Here is a 17,886-nt window from a genome sequence, read left to right as displayed (position 1 = left end):
GGTCGGATTCGCCCTTTTTCTACTATTTGTTACCACCGTTATGTTTTATGCCGCTTCTTCAAAAACTCTCTGGGATCCCGCCAGGTGGAAAAGTTACAACACTGAAAATTCGACAGAGGCCGACTTTACGCAAAAAGAATCATTTTTCTATTAATTACTCGACCTGGGCGCTGGTAGGTACACCGACCTTAAGCTTCATTTTGTTTTACCATTTACGCTGCTCCATACGTACTTTGCTTTACGTGGCTTGTACAAAGAAACACAGCGTATGTAATTGTCATATCGCGTAGCAAATGCGCCCCTCGACCGCTTTATTTCTGCGTTTGTCGATGGCGATTTGTATATAGTGCCCATCGCTATTACAAAGTACATGTGATGTGGATTCGTAGGATAACGCAGGAGGCAAAAAGAACAGCGGCTTAGGGAAGGGCAGAAAGGACTAGAGAGAATAGCAGAACTGAGGTTTAGTGGTTTGTTTTCTAAAAGCAGTTTTTTGATAGCTATCCACAAACGCGTTATTCGGGTCCCACGCTTAATGCCAGTGAAGAAGACATGTGGACTCTGAGAAGGTACCAGCAGGCGTTAATAAGCCCTCGGTAAATCATAGATACAATGGCAACAACAACAACAACAACAACGGAAAGAGAACCTTTTACGGGATACGACCTCATAGCCGATACGCTAAAAGCTATTTTTGACATGACTTTTTCGCCTGCTATTGCAGCCGTGTACATATATATACGTGATTGTAGATGTTTATATAAAGATAGTGAGCAGGGCTTGTTGAAGCAGTGAGCAGAAGGATCGGGGGAAAATGATAACAGTAGAAACGGTCAACGTTGCTGATCTATGTCTGTATTACAGCCTGATATGGCTATTTCAAACATGTCATAATTTAAAACAAAAAAGTGAAGTGATTCGTAATGTTTAGGACATAAAGGAAAACAGAAGAAAACACACGAAGGTGGCAATTTCAAGATTCAAGGCATTATGCTGAAATCGTTTTGCAATACGTTGGGCGCTAACCCAATGTGTTCGTGATTATTTTTTTAAATCATTGATTCGTAAATACATTCCATGAAAAGGCTAGGCATTACTATTTCAGGTAGCGTGCTATAGGTTCAGCCTATTTAATTAACGAAGGCTAATAAAAAATTCAATTTTGAACCACTTGTTTTTAATCATTTTTTTCGCTTTAGCAGACACTAGGGAATAAAATTTTTGTAAGAAGACGAATATCAAATCAAATAAAAATCAAAGAAAAAAAAACAGAACCCAATACACCCGTTTGAACGTCTTTTCGTCCAGTATATTAAATATTTGATGCGCTTCATATAGAAGTTTGTAGACGGCTTCTAAGGCATTTAGCTCGCTGATCTTACGATCAGCGTGCCATCATATACAACAGTTTCCCTTGCAATTTCCTGTTTCAAGGTCGCCCATAGTCCTTAATGGAACCAAATCGATTTATAACGCCATAGTTCACGCAAAAGTTATATCTGACCTGCACTTACGTTATTTGAAGTTCAAAAGCGACTGAACTCGGTGCATCAGCCTTGTGAACCGGGAGAGACCCACGATTACCGCCGAAAAGCTTAACACAAAACTAGATACGCCCACAGACAATTGGACAATTACGCTGCTCGCTGCTTTCCTGGGTCTCTTAGTAACGAACAACATCTCGCGCCCAGCCTTTATCAGATCCGTGAGCTCTTCGATAGATGAAATTAATAGATGAAATTTATCGAATTTATAAGTTCGGCGACAAATGTTTTACAACAAAAGATATTTTGGCCGAAAGCACAAGTTAAAAGGAGAGGGGCAGTCATTCATTACACGTTTGTGGGCACAGATGTTATCGTAAATTCAATCCGAAACCTTCGCGAGAGCGCAGGCTTAATGTCTAAACAACTTAAACAAGATAGATTTCTTTTCAAAAAATGTCTTTCCTTATAAATCTGAACATCAATCATGGAATTGCACAATGATTTGTCTAATTAAATCGCTACATTATAGATCAAAGTAAAAAAGGCCGGCCTATAACGATCCTCAACGACTTAGACTACGGTACCGGGTTAGAGGGTTAGCATTAGACGTTAGAGGCTATGCGTAAACCTCGGCAGGGGACTCGCTTTTTTCGTCAAGCACAAAAATGCTCGTATCTGTGGCTGCACGACACACGTTCGCACTGCCTCCCCTGTAGACCCTGAACGTCCAAAGGAATACGTCGATAACACACTACAATCCCGCAACAAGATCCCCCAGATGTGCTTGTTTTCTCAAATACCTGGCGGAAGAATGATAATCACTGGCGAGCACATATGCAACGCGGATCCACAAGCACGATATCTTTAAGTCGGTACAATTTTCGTGAATAGGATATTCCTAGAGTTAGGGGATATGCGAAACGAACATATAGCCCCATGCCAATCTGCACTGTCAAACATTTGCATGCCGGGTTTATGCCAGCGACTTCAACGCGGAACTTGTTAACACTTATCCCAATGAGTAAAAGTTTGACAGCCATGAAATCGTGGTGGGGTATAGCAAAGATGAGAAATGCATACAAACTGTTAACATGTTTTCTCGTGCGATGGTTGACCGTTGATCTTAACTATAAAGAAGCTCTGCTTGACGGCAACAGCGGAGTTTCCCAGGACCATATGCCATATTGCTCATTGTTTCTCGAAGACGCCGAAAAGAACCTTCTCAAGAAGGGTTCGTTTGTCTACACTACGTTCCTTGATTTCCGAACTGACTTTAGCTCAAGATCACAAAGACTCAAAAAATTGTATGGCAGATCCAGTATAGAGATACTAAGTACGCTGAAGATGATATTACAGGGCAACACCATGGCAACGGACGACCGCGTGACAAAACGTTACTTTCACCTACAGATGAGTGGCTTCGCCCAAGGCGACGACCTTAGTGCTCTACTGTTCGCTCTTTTCTTAACCGATTTTCCACAACAGATACAAACAGACACCCGTTGTTGAAAACCGGGACATAGGATTGTAGGCCATGAACCTCAGTCACGGAGAAAACGACTGGGCGGGTTAGACACTTTGGCAAACTTTAGAAAACGCAAATAAGCTTACGTATCTGACCGTTACGCTAACATTCAGCGCAAAATCGTATTGAGCGCGTATCAAAGATAAAATTCGTAAGGTGTTCGTTTCAACAACGCTGAATGATCATTCCCAGGGCTAAAAACTGCGCTTGACCTAAATAAAGGTAGCATGGACGGCTTCCTAAGGTCTACATTTATATGTAAACCTACCAGCTGCCTATTTATACAGACTAAACAGAATCAAACCTGCCGTACTTACACAACTCATAGATCCTATGATAAGGAACCGGCTTTCTTTTACTTGCTAACAGACACACCATTCCTGTTGAGGAACTCAGTAACCAGCGCAGGAATTGAGACCAGCACAACGATATGTCGAGGCCACATTGCCATACAGTCATTATCACTAGATACGCAACACGCGAACGCCGCTACATTCTTTGCAGGGCAGAAGGTCCAATTGACATGGCCATCTACAGCTACTGTGATTTATATCCATGATATCATCATCGTTGCCGATCTCTGTCCGTTCGCCCATTCGTCTTTTTTCGTTTCGACTTAGAAATTTCTGAGTCGTTGTTAACTCACCTCTGACATCGTGAATGACAGATTAACCGGATCGTGATGACATTACTAAACAAATAGAACACCTGATAAAGGCACTCCATAAAAAAAATTTCTAGGCTTTACTCTCAGCAGAAATCGTAAAGGTACAAGTGAGACAAATATGAACACTGAAAACACTGTTTTCAGTATCTGAACGCTAGAGGCAATTATATCAGGACGTAGTAAATTTATCCATTGAATAAATGAAGAGAAACCTACTTAAGGTATGGATTGATTATTAATGCGCTCGTTGAACGTTATCGCTTGACAAGTGACTATTCAGTGGTTCTCGATAGACGAGCGCCGTGACACAGCAAACGCTCGTTTCAATCGAAATTGAATCGTCAGGGTGGTCAAAAGCTTGCCATAACAAAAGAACTGCACGTAATAGACCCTTAGTAAAACATGACAATTAACAAATGAGTAAAGTCATCGGCCTAAACACGAAACTAGCTAAATGGTCAAGTAACGGTTCATTAGTGTTTTTATCCTGATTGAAATCGACAGAAGACATCTTAATGAGTTGTAGTTTCTCCAGTTACACTTGTAGCAGTATGCAAGCATCCTTGAACAGATGCCGGCGTAACTATGAAGAACGCTTTACGTGAAAAAGGACACTTTCTATGTCCCTCCACAGGTACATCATATTACTAACTTTCCAATCTCGCTCAGAGGCATTTACAAAATTTCGATTTAGCCTCACGGTCATACGCATTGAAAGAACGGGCCATTCGCTCAGCGATTGCTTTGTAGAGTACGAATTATATATACATATGACATTTACCTAAAGCGTACTACGATCAAGCACCTAATGCTTAGCAAGCTGCTTACCATGGCTTCACAGTCTTTAATGATATCACAGGCAGCCTTGAGAGTTCCGCCGGTTGCCAATAGGTCATCCAGGATCACGTACCTTTTTCCTTTCTCAATAGCGGCTGCTTGAACTTCGAGGGTGTCCTGTAGAAATATCGACTTGGCTTAGTTATCGATTTACGAATCTTCGATTGGAAAAGTTCTATTCAGTCGTTACAATACGACCCTATGTTACACGGCGCTTCACAAAGGTTATCGAGGTCTGGTTTAGGCCAATCCAGTTACGTATTGCTATTCACTCGGTAGGTGCACTTCCTGTTTGTGGCATTTTAGCATTTTCGAAGAGGTCAACATAGTGACATTGTTTTAATACTTAGTTACAGACGGGAAAAGTACCTTGGCGAAAACAGAGTTATTGTGCTGTCGACAGGCACGTCCTAAACAGGTAAGGGAGTTGCGGAAATTAAAGCACCGATCAACCAAGCCCTCAGACAACTGGACGAAAGACACGAAAGCCTAATTAAGGTATCGCTAACACGAGCAATCATAACAATACAGGCCAACCAGTGAAATGTATGCTCATTTTCATCGACGGATGCCAATGAAGTAGCCAAACAACCCCATCACTGACATGTACGTCAATGCTGAGAAACCGCTGAAGCGACGTGTTTCGCATTTATGACACGAAAATATCGTGAATCAAAAAAAAAAACTGTCTGTGACATCCTTATCATACTTTTGTTTGTAATGTAAAGTTGTACATTTTGCGATAGCTAACATGTGGTCATAATTTTTATATTAAATTTAATTTTTTTTCTCCAATTTTAGGTTCTGCCAGATTCTCATGGGTCAGTATGGTTATTTAAGGACCCACCTCCCTAGACTAGACTAGAAACTAGAACTACTAGACGTGAAGAATAGTATAGAAGTGAAATAACGCTCATGGTTAATATTAAAAATACGCCGTCTCGGACGTCTATAAACCTATTAACTAGCTATAGAATTCACGATGCTTAAATTAGGGGTTCCCTTTTGTTAGAACGATTCGTTAGGCGACCAAGACGCTTTAAAGAGATCGATCAGGTCATCTGCCAAATACACGGAGGTTACAATGATGCCCAAGGACAGGTTAAATGTGATAACAATATTTGGTGGCTGCAGCACGAAAGCCTCCTCAGATACACATGAGCAGTTATATTGGCATCGTCATTCTGAACGCGAACCGTAGTGCTTATATATATCGGACGTATATATTGGACAACATAGGAACCTGCGAATATCAGAACTCAAGATCGTCGGATTTCGACAGGTGTGGGTACAATATATATGCTCTGAGCTCTTTGGAAGCGACCGATAACGGTCAAGTCAGCCACCGATTTCTGTTTTGCAAAGCATTTCAAATACGATGTTTAACATGAATTTCAATAAGCTACACGTTATTTAGATTGTTAACCGTCTTCGTTATTGGTAAAGTGTATATCTATACATGGGTTCTATGTCCGGTATTGCTGTTGTTGACTCCCAGCACAAAACGAAGTGTGTCTATGGTCGGGTTTGAACCCAGACCACGATGTGTCCCTAATATTAGCAAGCTAACCCGTTACGCACTTCGCTATCACGGGGACGGTACATGCTAGTATTTATTTATTGATTTACCTAGGTCTGATTCAAATAATCTGGTCCTGCCGATCACTTCCGGTGGAACGGTTTTCTAACTACATAATATACCCGAGACAAAAGTCTCCTGACCGGAGACAAAAAAAGGATTTTTGGCCGATTGGGCCGGTGTTTTAAATTGACCGTTATGCAATTTTTGGGTATCTAACAGCAACACTAATTTGGCATTTTCGAAAAAGTAAAATAATTAAATCTTTTTACTAGACGTCACGTTACGTACGGATGATTATCGTAACACAGCGGACTCACTCACTTGCGTCTGCGGCCAAACAAAGAGTTCAATGAAACTTGATGTATAATGCACCATACACAACGTCAAGGCATCTGTTCCTACATTTGCTTCATTGAAGACCTCTTCCAGATGCTCATACTATACCTGAGATAGCTAAATTTTAGTCGTATCGGCCCCTATGAAATTTTTGGATACGCACTGAATAGTAAGCACAGCATAACCGTGATCTAGTTTCAAGAATGCTACCAAAACGTCTAGTATGCTTCCTAGACTGTACTAAATCCACACGACGATCCTGCCTATACATTTGGGCCTATTTCAATAACGAGAGCAAACTTTTAGCAGAAGGTTCGAAACACTAATGGTGCCAATAACGTAGCAGTTTGATACAAAACGTATTCCTCACCGTTGAACGTAATAGTATCGTAAGATATACCGTAATCCGGCTTCCGCCTCATTGAGCTTACGAAGCCCATGGCTTATACATTACGGGTTTTATGAAATCCATTTCAATTACGTGATTGCCCAACGCGTTAGAAGTAAGATTAATCCAACCTCATAGTACTATTAAATGGGTCGAAGGGCCGGGAAATTAATTGGTCAGTCTTTTGTAATAATCTAAAGTGAAAGCTATACAAATAACTTGTAGGTGAGCCATACATCGTCAACTGTGCTATAAGAAAGCGTTTGCTTAACGGCACAGACAAACGGAAAAGAGCTAGAACATTTTAAAAAATTTAATTAATTTTCAACTTTTAGTAGAACATAGTACCCAATCTATTACTATTAGTAGCTTTCCAGGCTAATTTTCTATGCTGATCACATTCATTCGTGGGACGCACTGGGCTGTAGTATAAACCTGGCACCTTCTTCTTTGATTCGTTAAAGCCAGATACATCGTGCATTGCCTTCCTGTTACAATTGGAGAACCACAGTTGCTCTATGCTGTTCTGACTGGGCAATAACCTATAGAATTACGTACAAACAACAAATAGGTCCACACTCGTTACTATGTATGCTATATGATCTGTACGTCAATAATCTACAGCACTGTCAATTTTTATTGGCTTCCAGTCTTAGCGAACACAAGCATTCATTTATCGACGCCAAGAACAATGGTTGCTAACAGAAACTTGGGAAACTATTTGAAATCCTTACCTAACCCGCCATTACCGCTAGACGCACCCGTAAAAACTCAATATTATCAACTAGAGAGATATAACAACCAAAGAGCGCAGAAATTAGTTCGCGATTCTTCAGTCAGCCAGAGAAGCTGAGGAGCTACGCAAGCGCTCAACTGAAATATTCATCACTGAGTAGGAAGTGGCCAGAATCACACGATAAATAGAACCACCAAGTGATATGATATTAACTAAATTTGGTACTTATCTCAACTTAACTTTCCCGAGTCCGAAAGGCGCTACAGTTAACGAAAATGAGTGAGGCGCACTCCAATACAAACTGATAGGGAGAGCGTCAATGACAGTCAATTTTTACGTAAGGTACCACAGAGAGTGCACAGGTTACTACTCAGATTACTATTCTTAAAACGAACATCAGTGTTCTGAAGTTATGGAAGTATCTATTGAGCAACATCACATAAGTTGTCGTCGATGTCCTGGTTCAGGCTCATTCCCAGGGTTACAAATTGGCTCATTTGAGCGATCGCAGCTTTTACCTTAAGTAGAATGAATAAGACTTGGAACAAAATACTTAACATGAGAGAGAGAGACCGCGAGAGTTATGCGAGATAAGCAATATGGAGTTCATATGAAATGCACACTCAAACTCACTAAATCATCAACCAAACACTTGACATGATAAAGCAGGAAGTGTTTGATCAGCAGGACTCCATGACTGGTGGAGAGCAGGCAGTGCTTCCAGCGAAGCGTTGCGACTAGCAGGCGGTCAATCGTACGATCACTTGCTAGTTTTATCTCAAATCCCTTTCACAATATAATACCGTGCCAAACAGGAGAAACAGGCGTCTTCTAATTTAAGCCGATTAGGGAAAATGCGCGATGCCAATACGTCAACCAAAAAAAAAAACAATATTTTCAGCAGACGACGGGTCCGGGTACGAAAACGTCCGATCTTCAGCTACAATGTGTTTGCTGGGTGCTCCAACAGCGATCAGTAATAATCAAATTAGCTATCGATTTGACATTTTACGTGACGTGAAGAACAAAGTGCTCGAAACCCGATATGGATTTACGCAGAATACGTATCAGATTATTTTTGATTTTCGTTTGGTTGAAGGTTACTCACGAGGCTGTTTTCATTTAATAGGTCGGAATGACGGTTAGACAAGAGTTGGACTTCATTTTATTTACGTGTCTCCGTCATTGGTAAAGCTAAGATGCGTAGCACTTGCTTCTTGATTTAATATTTAAAGATTAGATACTTCAGTTGGTTCGTCCTACCTGTCGTCTCCAACGATTAGCGACGCTGTTTGAAGAATTTCATAACTACAAAAAGTCACCCCAACCAATGGGAATCCGCATGGGGTCACTACAGTCGACCCTATGCTTAATGAAAAACGCGTTAATTTTATAATACCCAATTGTCACCCAAGTAACCAGCTTAATTGGCGCATGACGACAGGTTTCTCAGAACAGTTAACAGGTAACTTAAAAAGTGTATGTATCTGCTTCTGAGCAAATTGATCGAGCTAATTATACTCACAATAACAATTTTCAGTTATGTGAGGTTCTTCAATAGTGCTTCGCTGACAAAGCCTTGCCATTTAGATCGTCTGTGCCTTCTCCGTACGATGATAACTTTAACACATATCTGGACGGGGTTTCTACATAGCAATAGCACACATAGCACGATAATATAAATATAAAAGACAAAATATAGTAATTTATAACAAAGTCAATCACAATCTAAATAAACCTCTTAAACTGTCGACATTTCATTAGTACTATCTCGTTGGACAATAATTGACACCAATCTATGAGCTGCACGTGTATCTCCCTCACAGTACAGATTAAACCTCAATGGGCAGCCCCTTTCGAAAAGGGCATCGCAGTGTGTTAAGCATCAACACGGGTGTGTATCCGAACAAAGGAGCATTCAATTACATAAACAAACTAGATACGACTCCCAGATGCACGTCCAAGTCCAAATAGACCGGAGATTTTTTAAATACTGAAGAGCTACAAGTGAGTCTTACCGATTGTTTTTGCGTTGATATTGTTGACTTATAGGCTAGCTAAGGTTCCCGCAGTGCATCAAGATCTTACGTGCGCGAAATGTACAACCGCAGTCACTATACTTAAGGCAGAGGACAGAAGGGTGTTCTGAAGCGGTAACAATCTGCATTCTAGGGCACCATTTTTTGAGCTCTAAACTTGCCTCTGACTGATATGTGTTCTTGTTACCGACTTGAAATTTTGCTTTAAAAAAGCATAAAACATATTTGGAATGCCATAGTTAATGATATATTCCAACAAAATATTGTCAAGATTGAATTTTCTTGACCCTTGTTTTTATCATAGCTAGCTAAGCTGAAAGCTGGCTAGCCCAGGAAGTAATCCGTGTCAAGCGGTCTGGGCAAATAGCCAGCAATAACAAGTAGCAGATCTTATGTTTTTTACGTACATTTCTCCACCAAACGCTGGAAGCATGCTTTGTAATAAACTAGCAGGTTGCCAAAAGAACCGTTCCGATTCAGTCCGATCATTTCGTGAAACACTTTTTACCAGCATGAAAAACATCAATGAAATGTCATTACAAAATAGAGGCCAAAGTTTGGAATGGCTACTAATAACGATTAGCACAAAAAAGAAGGAAGAAGATTGAACCTTTCCGTATTCCTTTTCAAAGGATTTCTGAAAAACGTGACCGGGTAATTTTCCAGGTTTCCTAAGGGGTATAAATGGTAACTTCATACGAATTGCCAGAGGCGCGGCCAGCATAAAACCCCGAGATTCCGTCCCGACCAGGCCAGCGCAATCAGGAGCCAACGCCGATATCCTATTCTGTAACGCGACTAGCAGTGAGGTGTAGGCTTCTGGATCACGAAAAACAGGCATAATATCCCTGCAATGGGTAACCAAATATTATTTATTCATATTAACAACAATACTTCCTATAATGAAATTATATGTCTTTTTAACGGGGCATTAAGATCTATAGCAAACAGAAATAATTGTATATATATACACACACATATCCGAAGTATTTATTGTTGGCATTAAATCTTTTGTTATTATAATAGTGTGTTATATTGCATTGTCTATTTCTAATATTTAAGCATCGTTTTCTGACATACGGAAATTTCGTCAACTTGCAGTTACACTGTACTGAAGTTAGCATCAACAATGCGCAACTTAATCGAACCAAAATCTAATTGAGTATATTTTTTTTAAATGCGCTTATCGTAAGTTAGCCACTCATCTTCAAGTTACTAATGGGTATTGACCGTCTCCATTATGGTGATGCAACCCCAGCTCTAATACTTTGATACCATTTATAATACCATGTTGCCGCGCTTTAATAAAACACCAGAATATATATATATATATATATATATATATATATATATTCTGCATTTATTTACAACGACAAACAACTATTTGAATTAAGACTCGAAAATGTAACAATCTAATATACACTATACATTTTCATTAACAACAAAACTGTTAATTAATAAATAGATACAGGATAGCTGTGACATACATCGTGGCTGATGATATCGAAGTTGGTAAAAAATAAATAACTTATCGGTCAGCTCTAATCGATATTGCAATGATTATTAATGAGCCGTTTTTGAAAATTAGGTTCCTGTAGTAGCCACAATTAAAAACTGGGCCGTGAACAAACCAATGAAAAACACCTCCAGCGTTGCCTCTCCCTCTCTCATGTACTACGCGTAAACCAACAACAGCTGCAAACGGCGTCTTTACGTTTCTAAGCTAAATTCAGTCGTTAAATGCGCTTCGAAAAAACTTTGAAATTGAATTAAAAAAATATATATAAATATGCGCTCTTAGTTTCGGGTTTAATGCACATCAGTTCTCAAAAATAACTTAATTATATGCGCTCCCATTATGCAGGCGCCCCCACATCAGCTGCGAAGGCCACTATGTCACAGAGAAGAAAAGATGAACCATATGTACATAAAATGCATACGTGTATAGTAAAATTGTACATGCATAATAGAACTCATGTTTATTCTATATAACGACTTAGTGGAACTCGCTATTGGGTGCTATTTTACAAGAATTCAACAGACAAACATTTGGAAAATAATCTATAGTAATCCAATCGTTGCAACAACAGCGGCATTATTGTTATTATGGTTAACTTAATTTGGCTACAGCGTCAGCGAAGTTAACTTACCTAAACTGGACGCCTTTCTTAGGAAAGTCAGTGTAACTTTCGATCAGCCCCTTTACACGATCCATTTTACTCTATGTCACGTATTCGACTGCTCAACGGGGACACGCAGCTCGCTGATAATCTTGCACGGAAAGGCGGACGCAGACAGACCAATGGCACTTTCCACTCAAACACACACGCACACGCGTTAAATGCAATACACTAAGATTGATTATTGTCTAATACCATAACAGGTATTTTTCCTGCACACCCACCTCAGGTCAGACAACCTATTGTCCTGTTGGCGTGTCAGCGTACGATGTTCTTAGATTCAATTCAGACAAAACACGGTACTCTGTGTATCTGTAGATAGCCGGTTTTAATAGCTGCGCGATAGATAAGAGCTGCGTGCTTGCTCTTTCCACGCAGAAAGGTTCTATACAGGTTGATAGACAGTGCCAAGCCTGCGTGAGCCGTCGCCGCAACCCTTGCAACCCGGTTCCAACCAGAATAATCATTTTCAAAAGCATACGCTATTGCTATCCTGACCGTGGCATTTTGTGTAAATTATGTCGCTGTGTTTTTTCATCTATAAATATTGGTACCGGCTGGAAGAATGTCTATTGCACTTCCGCGCGCCTATCGTCTCGCAGTGCCTCTCAGAAGCGTAGGTTTTTAACTCTATTTTATTAATAAATAGATCTATATCCGTAATTCGGCCGAGAGACATTTCAAGTAAGAGTAAATTCGTCGACTGATGGCGACGATGTTTTTGTTTATGCGTTATACTTCCTCATATACCGGTGTCGGTCAGCTGTCTGCTACGTACAGCTATAGCGTAGTGAACGCTATCTGTTTGGCTACTGAGCTTCTATTACAGTCACCATAGACTGTGTCGGAACGAACGAAAGTAAACGGGAGAGGGAACTAAAAGACGGAAGGAACGACCCAGTTGGTTACGAAGAGTGGCGTCTCTGTTAAACTTTCTTTTATTACTGCCACAACTGTTCCGTTGTGCTTTGTTACGGGTTGATACAAACGGAAACATCCAGGATCCAGACAGGGAGCTGCGGAACGACAATGTGTATCGTTTTGTGCTCGGAACGATTTAGTAGCCGCGTATCCGTTTTCGTATAGTGCAGTAGAATCTAAAAGCCAATGGCAATATTGCTTGCTGTCAGGCGAGCCTCGGATATTATACTTTCGGGAGCAAGCCAGTTAAGCAAACGCGCAATGTCAGCAACAACGACCGAGTTCACGACACTCAAGGTGGGTAAAATAGTTAAAGCTGAAGAACTACAAGAAGCAGAACCATTTCTAAGTCGATCGAGGTGACCATAGTGGGTAATAAGGGTATTTCTGTGTGAGAACTATGTAAAAACATTATGTACACACACATACCTTAGTTTTCCTAATATTACTTTTGTTTATCAAATAAATCAATTGAACCTAATGTTTTCTGAGTATCTGCCTGAAAGACTTCCACAACCGAGAAATGTATTCAATCATCTTTCACACATGTATAAAGCTCAGCTGCCTTTACCATTCAGCTGTCATGAAACATAGTTCTCCAGAATCGTCGGTCACTTAATATCTCGTGACCTCTTTGCATTCGCGCTAATATATTTGGAAGCCCATTTGCCCTGGCACGGGGACGTTCAGAAGCACTTTAATTGAACGAAAAAGAAATTCTAAGTTATATATCTCAAGAGCAAATACCTTGTTCGCTATAATTAGGAGGTCAGTTAAACTTTCCGCTAATTGCATTTATCCGGTTTGTTTTTGAAGTACATTTTTTATCGGTTCTTAATCTAGTACGGACATCTGCCTATTTGATTCATGGTGCTGCAAAATTTTCTTCTAGGACAAATGCTACATCTTCAAATAAAGCTGTGATATATTTGTTTGTATCAATGGAAACTGTGATTAAATGAAGAGCGAGGCCGAGCCATTCATCACGCCAAGTCATCGCAGACGATTGTTTGACAAAAAGAATCGAAGTGCTCTTGATTTTTTTTCTCTTAAACCTAACGGAATACAGCCCGTCAATAAGCGGAAATAAGAAAAAATCATAATTAGTAATCGTTTGATAGAAAAAAATAACACGAAACGCATATGTATCGAGGTCCCTAAAGTATTTGGTGAAGTAACTCCCCAGAGGTAGAGCAATCCAAGAACTATACTTAGTTATTACACACCAAGTTTGTAAAGGAAGGAGAAGACAAGAAGTTAAGATAGTGATGTACCTATAAATATAAAGTCACACTTCTATAAAATGTTTCATATTAGAATTTTAGCAAATATACGAAATATTTACTGAAGTAAGGCATTCGTACCTTACTTCGTGTATTCGTTGCCAGACAAATCCTACTTGCTTTATATTTCACAGTTCACACACGTCCTTTCATGCATACTTTATAAGCCATTTTATAAAAGTGATAAAAAATCTGTAGTGGAACTTAATAACATAGTGGGTAAACCTTTCCCGATGCTGGTTTCAGTGATGCGTAGATCTATAAAACAATGACAGCTGTTCTAGCTGAAAATGTTAAAGCAAACATCGCGAGGGATACCCTTGGATACCGGAAGCTAAGTTTTTTCCTCCAATATGGCCGTACAAATAATCGCCTTTCTATCTGAACAAGTCAACTTTCTGAACTATGAGCGGTCCATCCTCAAAGGCGGACACTTGAGGGATTCGAACTCGAGCTGTTAGACTATAGCATAATTCTAAAGGTCTAAAGGTATTATCTATGCTAGAGACTATTCTATACGTATTAGAATCGCCTACTCTAACACGCATACACTGAGTCGTTCGTACGGACGGACGGAAGGAGGGAAGGATGTTGAACGGCTACAACTTAACTGCATGCAATGACGTTTCGCATTTTCTAGGTGTATAAACCGGCGCCATTTGTCTATAATGTAGAGCTGAACCGGCCGGAGAAGAGGAACGCCATGAATAGTGCGATGTGGAGCGACATACCGAAGTGTTTTGCCTTGATAAACACCGATCCCGATTGCCGGTAAGCATCCATAAATCTTTGCATTGCAAGTAGAGTGTGGACGGGTCGAAAAGCACTTGCTGTCTGAGAGCACGGGAGTGAGGTAGATTTTGAAAGCAATGACCTAATGTTTATCCAATTACCACTTACATAGAAGTTAGAGAAGTGGCTCGTTCGTTTCAAATATGTCACTTCCAAGGAAAAATCTGGGAACGTGAATTTCGTATTTTATTTTTTGTTCGGTTTAACGAGTTAGCAGGAGAGTACGACTCACATAGATACTTGTGTGTCTGAACACATTCATGTGTAAGTGTGGTATCAAACAAAATTCCCGAACAATGTTGTGCTTAGTCACATGATAAAGCAAATGTTCTTCATGAAAAAATTGCAGAGTCGTCATATTCTCAGGCTCTGGAGCGATGTTTACCGCTGGACTCGACCTTACAGAGCAGGCCGGTTAGTATTGGCCTAATGCTTACACACAGCCTATCCGCAACCCATCACCATTTTCAAGCTATCATAGTGACACAACGCGCGTTCCGTTGCGACATATATTTTAGAAGAATCAGTTTTTTAATGTCGGTGTTTCCGTTTTCGAAATACTTAATACATCGCACAAGTACATACGCATCGTATTGTACCAGTTGTTATTTCTAATTGAATCAAGTTCCACTTCTTTTTTTCTTCGCTGGTTCAATCTCAAACAAACTCACGAATCATACGCTCCCATCATATAAGCCATATATATAATTCAGTTACAAAATATCTTGGACACAAGCGATCTGTATTTAAACATTTGATTACCTAAGAATGGTAGTTTCTACAAACATTTCCACTGGGAGATTCTAACGTCATCTAATTTATTGCGTGGTATTCTGTAATAGATGTTCGCGCTCTCGTTAAATGCATCTTAGTGCTATAGAGACCCATGACTGTGTGGAAATCCTTTTCAATCAATTCGATATTTCTATCACTCGTGAGACAAGTCGACCCTGAGAATATTATGCCCTTCTTTTTGCCACTGTCATCAAATAAATTCCAGTAGAATAATGTGGAATTTAGCAAGTTGGTAATTCTCGATACGTCACTCTCAGAATCACACTTCATCTCTTGTCGAGAACTTCGATAGGGAATTATTATTATTAACGTATATAACAATATAATTGCAGCGGTCTTGGCGGGATTTGGCGCGTATGGTGACGACGCTTCTAGAAAATTCGTCAAAGTTCGTAATCTTATTCAACGCTACCAGTATACTGTCACGTCAATAGAGAAGTGCGCGAAGCCCGTAATTGCAGCTATTCATGGCGGATGCATTGGTGCCGGCAACAGCCTTATCGCATCATGCGATATCAGGTAATGAGTTTCCTGCTGCTGTTTGATGCCTTAAGGAACAGCCTAAGAGCGGTCAGCTGTTATAAAAACCGGCCAGGCTAATGCAGGGGGTAGGCGACCTCACAGGGGACAGTAAAGCTCAACGGAAGCTTTAGTAGTTGTTATATGTTCATTATATTCAAAATGTGTTTTTACGTTTACGTAACCCATTATACGTATCTCACATCTGTCATAAACAATAAAAGATAGGTTTTATATGCAAGCTCGGGTATAAGATCCATTGCTTATGAATTGAATGATCAATTCATCAAGGAATCTTTGGGAAGAACCTTGTTAGAAATGCAGTAAGCTTGAAACAACAGTGTAACCGCATTTATTTGCTCTACGGAAAGTAAATCGTTGAATTTACCACTATCATATACTACTCGACAAAAGAATCACCCGAATGTTTCCAGACGTAGTGTCTGTAGAATCTGGGTCATCGATTAATTTCCAACATAGTACCGACTTTATGGGTTCGGTGGGTTTACAAGTCTTACACTGGGTACCGTCGAACGGCACCGATGCATGTGCATTATACGCTTCTAAAACTCCCGAAAATAAATACTGGGTAATCTTGGGCATATGGCAAATGGAAAAAATCAAATTCATATGAAATGCAAATAATGTTCCATTTGAAAAATAGCGACCCTGATTTACTCCGTGCTCCACTAAGTTCTCGGTGCTTCTTGTACGAAAAAGCCATTTATCATTTTCATTTCTTACAGATAAGAAGAAATCTAATAGTGATGCTGTTGCTATCCAGGTATTGTACCGAAGACGCATGGTTTACGATTCGTGAAATCGATGTGGGCCTGTGCGCCGACGTTGGTGTGCTTCAACGCTTGCCGAAAATTGTGGGCAACGGATCTTTGATTAGCGAATGGGCATTAACCGGTAGGAGAATTGACTCAAAGGAAGCTCGGCAAGAAGGTCTCGTGTCGAAGGTCGTCAAAGACAAGGATCAGCTTATGAAAGTGTCACTCGAACTCGCGAACACCATCGCTGCGAAATCACCGGTTGCCGTACAGGGAACGAAGGTATATATGATCATCGCCACTTGAAGCGTGTGCGAGAACCTGCATATAAAAGAGGTCTAATGCTATCCGTACACACTATTCCAGTCTAGAATTACTTTATTTGTTTGTCACTGTGTATTTCAACGCCAGATTTTTACTTGCAGGTAAATTTGGTTTATTCGCGCAGCTATCCCGTCGATCAGGCATTGGAATTCATGGCCACGTGGAACGCGTGTCATCTGCAGTCTGAGGACGTGGCGACCGCTGCCACTGCATTAATTTCAAAGGATTCTGAGCAACCTGTCTTTGCTAAACTTTAAATTGAACAATTTATGCTCACAAAGAATAGACCAGACATAATTCAGCGGTATACGTGTTTGTCATTATCGTTATAATGATATTTATCCAATTTGCTACTCCTACCAAGGTGCTTTTAGTGGGTTTATACAGAGCCCCCGTGCAATTATGACTAGTATTATTCTTCATCACGATAAACAGGCGTTGGTCTAAATTTTACATGATGCGAGCAAGATGATGTTGCGTTATGATGGTCTTATTAGAGTGCATGAAGTCGTCTCAAACATCGGCTCACTGAATCATGAGGAACAATATAAAGCCCCTTAAAAAGCAAGTTGTCCTTGGAAATGAGCGCGTGAGGTGTATTCCAATACGCTTGCTCAAGAATAGATACGTGATATTCTATGCCGTCGGAATAAAATAGTAATCTTGTGAAAAAGATTTAACAAAATTATAAACCTACTA

At 40.2% G+C, this 17,886-nt stretch overlaps 2 protein-coding genes across 4 annotated transcripts in view; one reads left to right on the top strand and one right to left on the bottom strand.

The window, feature by feature from the left end:
- Window positions 1–11,979, bottom strand: part of Aprt (adenine phosphoribosyltransferase) — a 26,217-nt gene extending 14,238 nt beyond the window's left edge. For both annotated transcript variants that reach the window (XM_022832540.2, XM_022832539.2), the window contains exons 1-3: window positions 11,748–11,979; window positions 10,208–10,445; window positions 4,508–4,633 (exon numbers count right to left, since the gene is read on the bottom strand). In XM_022832540.2, coding sequence (XP_022688275.1) covers window positions 4,508–4,633; window positions 10,208–10,445; window positions 11,748–11,812 — 429 coding nt within the window. In that variant the 5' untranslated portion in view covers window positions 11,813–11,979. The remainder of the gene's footprint in view (window positions 1–4,507; window positions 4,634–10,207; window positions 10,446–11,747) is intronic.
- LOC111260071 (delta(3,5)-Delta(2,4)-dienoyl-CoA isomerase, mitochondrial) overlaps window positions 1–17,886 on the top strand; it is a 23,606-nt gene extending 5,720 nt beyond the window's left edge. The window contains exons 1-6 of one of the 2 annotated variants that reach the window (XM_022832537.2): window positions 12,723–12,995; window positions 14,622–14,752; window positions 15,123–15,187; window positions 15,901–16,087; window positions 16,872–17,145; window positions 17,289–17,886. In XM_022832537.2, the coding sequence (XP_022688272.1) occupies window positions 12,885–12,995; window positions 14,622–14,752; window positions 15,123–15,187; window positions 15,901–16,087; window positions 16,872–17,145; window positions 17,289–17,444 (924 nt within the window). In that variant the 5' untranslated portion in view covers window positions 12,723–12,884 and the 3' untranslated portion in view covers window positions 17,445–17,886. Of the gene's footprint in view, window positions 1–12,722; window positions 12,996–14,621; window positions 14,753–15,122; window positions 15,188–15,900; window positions 16,088–16,871; window positions 17,146–17,288 lie in introns of those variants that run through there. The other variant, XM_022832538.2, reaches the window with a different exon arrangement.

The sequence above is a fragment of the Varroa jacobsoni genome, unplaced genomic scaffold (assembly GCF_002532875.2).
Source record: "Varroa jacobsoni isolate VJ856 unplaced genomic scaffold, vjacob_1.0 scaffold_396, whole genome shotgun sequence".
In the NCBI taxonomy this organism is placed as follows: domain Eukaryota; kingdom Metazoa; phylum Arthropoda; class Arachnida; order Mesostigmata; family Varroidae; genus Varroa; species Varroa jacobsoni.
The sequence above is the reverse complement of the archived record's forward strand: the minus strand, read 5'-3'. Positions and strand labels throughout refer to the sequence as shown.